Source organism: Sipha flava, unplaced genomic scaffold (genome assembly GCF_003268045.1).
Source record: "Sipha flava isolate LNK unplaced genomic scaffold, YSA_version1 42_pilon_pilon, whole genome shotgun sequence".
In the NCBI taxonomy this organism is placed as follows: Eukaryota; Metazoa; Arthropoda; class Insecta; order Hemiptera; family Aphididae; genus Sipha; species Sipha flava.
The window spans coordinates 60,030-69,353 of NW_020273159.1; the positions used below are offsets into that span (position 1 = coordinate 60,030).

The 9,324-nt window shown below is 32.3% G+C and overlaps 1 protein-coding gene across 1 annotated transcript; it reads left to right on the top strand.

Moving 5' to 3' along the window:
• Window positions 1-925: 925 nt before the first annotated feature.
• LOC112689200 (leucine-rich repeat-containing protein 49) lies at window positions 926-9,232 on the top strand. Its single transcript, XM_025562781.1, has 10 exons — window positions 926-1,091; window positions 1,346-1,500; window positions 1,612-1,746; window positions 1,848-2,057; window positions 2,195-2,473; window positions 2,584-2,948; window positions 5,771-6,379; window positions 7,625-7,998; window positions 8,093-8,317; window positions 8,712-9,232. Exons 1-10 carry the CDS (start codon window positions 1,032-1,034, stop codon window positions 8,910-8,912), a joined length of 2,613 nt encoding a protein of 870 aa, XP_025418566.1. The 5' UTR covers window positions 926-1,031; the 3' UTR covers window positions 8,913-9,232.
• The last annotated feature ends 92 nt before the right edge of the window (window positions 9,233-9,324 follow it).

The window sequence follows — 9,324 nt, forward strand, 5'->3', positions numbered from 1 at the left end:
AATAATCGCTAACATGTAGTGCTTTGTGTGAGAAATAAGTTGTTTTAATTAATAATTTATTTCTTGCCGGCGATAATAGTTTATTATTATGTGACGTTAGTAATTATTTATGGAAACATTTTCATTACAAAATTATGAACCGCAAACCTCGCAGGAATGTCAAATTTTAAATATATGTTAATATGTTCATATGCCTTATGATGTGACGATGGATGGTGATAAGTTATTTTAATCAAAACATACTAAACATTTTCGACGAATGGGAGAGGTAAGGCCTTTCGCCCCCCTTTAAATCCACTACCGAGCCTAAGATAAATCGTACTTGCATTAGAACAAATTAACATCTTTGAAACCGTTAATTTTTTTTTTAATAATCCATTGTTAACGACAGATAATGTAACAATATGACACTTAAATTCAAAGTTAGTTTGTTCTTACACATTATAATTGGTCACCGTTACATAAACATTTTTAATAAGTATCCTTTTCTGAAATGTTATTGGCTTAAGTAAGATATGGAATATATTCTGTTAAACCATCCTAATAAAATTATTAAATATTTAATTAATAGTGTTAAGATATAATTATACTGTTAAAATACGAATACAATTTTAAGAAGATCAGTCTTTATACTATAAAAATGTGGACGAAAAATATTCAGATATAACGAACATACTATAGTTTTGCGTCAATACTAGTAGTAAATAGCACTCTTTTCCGTGTGCGTTTTAAAACGTACAACCTCGTTAAAATAATAGGTATCTACTCACGTGTGTATATACACGTATATATTCACGTACATCAACTGTATGACGTGAACTCTTATATTTTTTCCCCTTATGAATCGGGTAATTTTTTGGCATGGTAGGGATGTCGCCGACTTTTGCTGTGGATAAATAAAAATCGAATAAGTTTCGTACTATACACTATTTTAGTGCGAAGAAGGGGCCTGGCACAGCAGTCATGCCATAGTGCCGTGCTATAGAACCCTATTGTATAAATCGAAATGACTACACACACGCTATTTTGCTATGGCGACAAATACACAAATGGCTGACTTTATGTCGCTGAACGGTGGAATAATTTCAACCGTGAGTATCATTATTTTCATGCAAACTTATACCGTTTTATGTACATTATTATTATATTATTTAATCTATAAATATATACATGTGTTATACTAAATTGACATATAATAATATGAATAATAAAACACTTGCGTTATGTATATTTTATTGCGATCGAGTGGGTTATGATTATTATTATAACCGTGAAGTTTCCAACAAATTGCTTTGAATACTTGACTATTATTGTGTAACGTTATTGTTGTATTCGATGTTCGAAGCACGAAAACTCGGATTTTGCCATATTCGGAGTAAACACAGAACTCGCGGACGGCAGTTTGAGTGATTCACAGCGCAGGCAAACATGCACCAACATACCATTGTTGCCCGCAGCTCTTCAGCCTCGCCTTCATCAAAAACGATCGTCCGTTGTCAAGTAATACGCGAATATATTACAATACATCTAAATATAATTATTACCCGTCAACACGTCATAATATTGTTGTAACGTCCGCAATATTAATGGTGTGTTGGAATAATTTTTAAGGAGCAACAACAATCTAAATGAAACCATGACCAATACGAACACGGTGTCGTTACAAACGCTGACAGATGGAAAAATCCAAGCATCTAGATCGCAAACCACCAAGAGCCGTAATCCCGAGAGAATGAGTTTGGACAGGTATTTTTAATAACGTTTTATAAAAACAAACGCGTACGTAAAAAATCATACGGAACACTGTGCGAATCACATTTATGTTTGTCTTTTACACATTTGTTAAGGCGTGGTTTAATGACCGTCCCGGTGATCATGGGCGAAGCTCGACTTCGGCTATTATCCATGCAACATAACTTACTCACGAAATTAGATGGTATTGCTGGTGCCGGTTTGTCTAGACTGGTTTTCTTGGACGTTTACGGTAACCAGTTGGAGAGAATCACAGGTCTAGAAAACTTGAACAATCTACGTGTGCTTTTGCTGGGGAAAAATCGGTAAACTTGTTTGCGTTAAAAAATATGTGTTTACAATGGATTACTTTATATTATTCGAACAGAAATTATTAAAAAAAATATATATATACCACCGTGTTGGTATTGATTTATTTTTATTTTTGTTAAACTTGTCATAGAATTAAACGTATTGAAGGTTTAAAAACGTTACATCGATTGGAAGTACTCGACTTGCATGGCAACCAATTAACTCAAGTGGGCGGACTGCAAGGTCAAGGCGAGTTAAAAGTTTTGAATTTGGCCGGAAATCAGATCAAAGTGTTGGGGTCGTTGGACCTCGCCGGGCTAAGATCGTTGCGGGAACTCAATCTTCGAAGAAATCGTTTGAAATGCCTTTTGGGGTTCTCGGAAACTCAACAACTGACGAAACTATTTCTGAGCAACAACGAAATAAACACGTGAGTCTCGTACACTGTTCGGTACGACATGCACTCGTACTTGTACGAAAACACTCGATTCGACGATCTGCAGTCTTCGTGTGATCATAGCGGTGCAAAATTGTTCGCAGTATTGACGACATGCCGAGTTTGGTGCATTTAAACAAACTCCAAGAGTTAGCTATCGACAACAACCCGGTGTCGGCATTCGACGAATGCGTGTCGTTCTTGGTGTCACATCTCCCGCAGCTCCAGGCGCTTAACCGGCTTCAGGTGACCGATCAGATGAAACGTGCAGCTGTGATCTGGAAGGAAACCCGAGAAAGTCTCAAATGCGTTGCTGCGAATTCTGCACAAGAACCGGGGAAAAAGGGTCGCGACAATATCATATACAACGCTAAATCAAACTGGGAACAAATGCGCTCTCAACACTGCGCGTACCCGAGTTTAGCGTCTTCACTAAAGGATCTGAGAAGCTCAACAGAAACAGAAGACGGTAAGCTGTATTGTTCTGATAATGAAATTTGGTTATACTACATTATGGTAGTTTGATCAGCTTTTATAAAAATGTAAACCTATATATGCCGTATTCACACGATTATACAATTAAGAAAATACTAAACGAAAATCTTCTTATCCTTCTTCTTTTCCTTCCAAACTTTCTCCCAATTATTTGGGGTCGGCCACCTTTATCCTAAACCTTCATTCGTTTCGATTTTTTTTTTACATCCCCTATACACACACAAACAGCCCTCATATCATTCACAATCGTATTCAACCATTTATTTTTTGGTCTTCCTTATCCTCTTTTCCCTTCAACGTTCATTTTCATAAAAATTCTTTCTGCTTTTGTTTCCTCTCTACTCTTCACATGCCCAAACCGTCTTAGTCTATCTTTTCTCATCTTGTCCACTATTGACGCTACACTAATACTACCTCTCAAATATTCGTTCCTTATTCTATCTTAACTTGTCATTCCACTCATCCATCTAAACATTATCGTTTCTGCAACATTCATACTCTGTTCTATTCTCCTGTCAACCGCCCAACACTCCGAATTATATAGCATAGTTGGTTTCAATCACACTATAATACTAAATGAAAATAATAAACTAATAATGTACTGCGTTGTAAAAGGTCCTATTAAACATGCCATATTGCATGTATACCATAACATTTTTATAATGTATTTGCAAATTAAAAATTCGAATTATTTCACTTACAAATATGTATATTGTATTTGTATTTTTCTAGTCCGTTTTTTATAGGAAAATTTTAAATATTTGTCCATGTCAGACTAGGTTAAATTACCAACGTTTACTTTACTCATAAAATATTCAAAAACCTATTTGCATGTTCCTAGTCATTTTTTTGTCCCTAAATAATTTTTTTTAAATACATAAATTTGTTTGTTCAATTTTTAAAATTGTTATTTTATCTATATTATTTTATTGAAAATATTTAGTGAAAAAAAGTGGACTCGTAACACACACAATAATTATAATTATTATAAACATTACTCTTGCATAAAATTAATAATTCAATAGTTAGACTTTAATGACTACATTATTATAATATAATTTAAATACCATTGCACTCGAATATAGACATATATGTGGTAATAATGTTGAATTGCTTTTAACACCACATAGCTGATTTATAACCAATGCGTTTTAATCGCATATTATTAATGTTTTTTTTTGTGAATAGAATTTAACTGGTAATGTTTATTTTACTAACTTATGATTGGAAATATTTGTCTGCTTTTTTATTGTATTCCTGTCGTTTATTATAACCTAGTTACCAAATAATTAAACAAGCAATTTAAATCCATATAGGTACGTACCATGTCGTACTCAGTGTCTTATGTTTTTTTTTAGAACATACTTATTTCATTTTGAAATGTCAAAATATAAAAACGTGTTGGTAATTCGTTATTTTTTTTTAAGAAACTTCTTCATTAACTACACTGGTTACTGTTTGATAGAATTTTGATTTACACACAGTTCAATATTCAATTTACACATGACTAGCTTACAAATAATACTTTTTATTTATTAACTAAAGTAATGGTTTTGAACATTTTTCGAATCATGACCTCCAATTTTTACTTGTTTTTTAATGCAAGCCCTACAAATAATTAATAATAGAATATGAAATTTTTTTGAATACCTACGTTAATTTAAATAAAAAAAAAAATGTAAAAATTAAATAAATAACATGTAAACTTGTGTTAACAATTTTCTTGTTCTAATAGGAAACTTGTGCTTGAATTTTTGAAACTATAGTTTCTATATTAGGTTTTATATTAGAAATTGCTACTCTTATATCTGGTTTTTTAACCAAACTTATTATTAAATATAATATTTGTAACAAAAATAATTGAAATACACGTATAAGGTACGAGAGTAAAAATAACCAGGTTAGCCATTAAATGCCAATCCAATTAAGATCAATGATAACAATAGCTTATAGTTAATAATTCGTCATCAGATAAGATATTAGGCTATACGCTATTTTATTCAACATGTTATTGTACATTCGTAATAATTAAATTAAATTAATACATTTTGATATGAATAACCATTTGTTACTTATTTTTAGGGACTTCCGAACTATTTTTCATGACTTCGAGGTTGAAAACCACTGAACTATTTATTGCAATTTGCATTACGTCTAACAATAAATTCGTATGAAACTTTAAATTAAAGAAAATTAAAAATTATTCATAAAAATATACCAAGGATTTTTTTTTTATGTATTATTTAATATACATAAAATATACATACATTTTTAAACGTGATAGAAAATGGCGTCCAGTGATACTAATTCGACAAATGGTTGATTTAAATTCAACAAAACAGCATTATAGTTTCATTCGTTATTTGTTTTGATCACAGGGATAAGATGGTAACTAGACATTTCGCAGTAAAAGCCTGTTGTTAAACGCGGTCTTTTCTCTTACTAAAATAAAACGATTATTAGGGCCCATATTTTCAGGAAAGTTAGTTGATTTTATCGTTGGATCATGGCAGAGTAAGATTGTTATCGGTAGATGAATTGGTATTGTATTTCGATTATTTCTCATTGTTAGAATGTTTAGTATAGTCATGATTGATGATGACCGCAGCGGTCTGAAAAAATAATATACACCTATACACGTATAAGTATATAAAGGAACTGACCGGTTTTAAAATCGTCGACAAAATACGAGACGGTTTAATTTATACGTACTAATATAATTAATACGTATATATATATATATGACTTGTACGTCTACGGAGTGATTGTAAATCGGATTTGATGTGATGTGCACAGGAACGAAGAGCGATTCTGCGCTGTGTGAGAAACCGTCAGAGGGCAACGCGCAAGAGACTGCGGTGACCGCGGAACAGCGGAAAAAGAAAATGTACTTCCTGTACAAGAACCGAACGTTCGTGGAGAAGAAACTGTGCCGGCGCCCGACAAAAGAGAAAATCGAAACGGTGCCGGTGACCAGGTTACCGCCGATACTGAACCAGTACCTGAACCAGAGCCCGACCACGAGAAGGAAATCGGAGTTCAGGCACAACGACAGCAGCAGTCTGGACATGTACCCGTCCGACCAAAGCGTGCAGAGCAAAAGGAGCGTTTCGAGTCTGTGCAACGTCGCGGACGCTTCCAGCAGCGACGAGAGCAGCAACGCCAGCAGTAGCAGCAACAGCAGCACCAGTGGCGGCGGCGAGTCGCCTTCCGCAGGAAAACCACTCAAAGAATTTGCTGCGGTTAACAACAACAAAAATAATGGTCGGCCGATAAAAAGCGCCAACCCCCGGATGTCGGCTCCGATAATAAGCGATCAGCAGGAGAACAGTTTTCGGCCGGCTACGTCCAGGCCGAAACCAAAAGGAAATTCTTCCAACTCGAAAGACAAAAACAAAGAACAAGGTCTTTATTATTTATCTATATATATGTTACCGGCAATATGGATAACTCAGGTATTTTGCAAAATGCCTAGACATAATGCAAATTGCCGACCAATTTTAGGCAATGTAAATAAAACATATGATTTTCAATATTATTTTACATATAACCTAGGTAGCTTATAAAATGCCTAGGCATTATGCAAAATACTAATTTTTTTTGGGCAAAGTACAAAACATTTTACTATATGTTGTATAACATTAAGATTCTTATAATTATTATACATTATTATTCTTATTACAGACAAAATTTAATTTTTATCTATTATTAAATAAATATTTTACTTAAACTACTATTTACTTATTAAAACATGTTGTAGAAAAGTGACATTTTGAAGTGCACAAAATGTTATTCTTAAGGCAAATACACTTTTTATTTTAACACTTGGACTTAGAAACACATTTTAAAAATCCTTGGCCAATTTTTGTGGATTGCATTTTTATCAACTCATTATACTGTTCATCAGATAAAAAACTAGTATTAGAGGCCAAATTTTTTTAAAAAAAATTTGTAGTTTGTTATAAAAATTCGTATGCATAGTAGTAACACCAAAACGAGAAATATTGTAATAAAATTATTAGTACGTTCAATATTATATCTCAGAATTATTATTGTAGTTTTAAAAGAATATTAATCTTTATTGCGTTAAATTGTGAACGCACATTTATGATAAACGACAATTTTGTTTGTTTTCTTCATATTGCCTACTCCACGATCGACATTATACATAATACCTAGGCAAAGCTCATAGTATGTATATTATCGAGTGATTTTAGATATTTTGCAAAATACCGGGTTATCCATATTGCCGGTAACATATATAAATACTTTATTAGGCCTGCTTTTAATATTCCTATGAATCGTACCTATTTTTTTTTTTTAATAATAAATTTAATAATGTCTAAGGCTGTTTTTGGATTTGACCAACTACGAAAATACATTCCTGCTTGCATTCGATTTGAACATAACAATGTGATGTTTTTCTCGTTACTTTTTTTTTTTTTTTTTGTTTTTCGTTCAAACGATTTTAAATCGTCTAAATATATTATTAAAAAATTATCGAACAATAAAATATTATTGGTACTTATACTTTCAATGGGTCTTTACCGGGTATATTATTACGGCGAAATATTATTTTTATTTCAATTTCGGATATCGATCGTGTGCAATGTATATTATTACATTGATTTCATTTATTATTATTGACAGGTGGCGATTATTTGGTCGAAATAACAGGAACGTTCTTGAACGTGTACGGCCAAGGCAGTTTACGGTACATAGACAAGCCCTGGAATCAGTCGAAATCAGTCGACGTGACCACCATTAAATTTAATTACGTTAATTTCAATTCACTTGTACCAGTTTTTTCCAAAATCAAAAATCGATTCCCGAATGCGGAAAACTATTTTTTCCGTGATACCAATATTTACTGCCTCGGTCAGTTGAACGCACTGGCCGATTTACAAGGACTAGCTTCGTTATATATACACGAGGACGGTAACCCGATCACACGAAAAGAATGGCATTCTTATGCGATTTATAGGTTATCTCATTGGGGATTGAAATTCGTCAACGATAACGAGGTTTAAAAAATGAATCTTTGTACATATTATGAACAAAATAATTGTTTTATTTTTTTCTATATCGCGATTATCTCATAAAAAATGAATTATTTAGGTGGACGAAACTCAGATAGCCAAATCTTCGGATACTTTTAAGGGATTAAGTAATTTGGTTTTATGTTCACTGCCCGAATCATTGTTGACACCGTTGCTCAATAAATTACAGTTGGATTATAGCGCTGAGGAAAGTGCATGTAAGTGGTTAAAGTCGTCGGACCCAGCTTTACGAAATGTTGTGTGCAAAGAAGCACTGCAGTGGCGTAAAAATGGAAACTCTCAGGTAATAACCATTAAATGTATAATTGTAGTTAAGAGGTTAGGATAATACACACCGGAGTTCAATGCCCTCTTTTCAACCGGGCTTTAAAAAAAAATTTTAATTTAAAAAAAAAATGTAATCAAAAGGAAAAATAGAAAAAATGTATTATTAAAACATTTGTTTTAAAACTGTAACAGTAATCGTATTTTACCAACCTGCATGAATATAATATAGTAGCAATCAATATTTGAAATAAATACTATGTAATTAGGTATTAGGTATTATTTCCAACATTCAACCAATTATTTTGTAGACATATCCTTTTTACATATTGTTAAATAACAAATAAGTTTTGATGTTATCGAATTAGTTTACTATAGGAAGTACTTGTAAATCGTGTAACGTATTTTTTCAGGATGAATGTATTTGGAGACACAAAGGACTGGTTCATTTCAATTCATTAATCAACACTACGTGTCTAGCAATGGCCAAACTACTTTTATTGGAACATGAATGGCCTCATGTACTCAAAGAACTCATACAGAATACATTAGTCGATTATTCACAACTTGAAGATTACATGAAGAGGAAATTAAACGAATTACGCCCCCCTTAAAATCTATAGTGGCGGAATTAAATACAATTATGTCTTATCTATGTTTTGGCCAAACGGATATTTGTTATCGAAACTAAGTGACTACTTAATTAAATATAATATAATTATTTCTGTTTATAATTATCAAAATAAATGTGATATGCATCAGAAAAAAATTAATAATGATAAGAAATTAAAATATTCCATCTTTAACTAATCACCGGAAAAATACGAGTGTTTACATCTGTCAATAGTCTGTATTCGACTTATTAAAAGTTAACTGAACTTATAATCAATAACCACACATTAACCTCATATTAATATATTAACGTATATTTATATAGTTAAACTCGATTGATGTATGTTATGAATGTTTCACATATTGATTATTAAAATCAGTGAGCTTTTATATTAATTATGTTACTATAATATA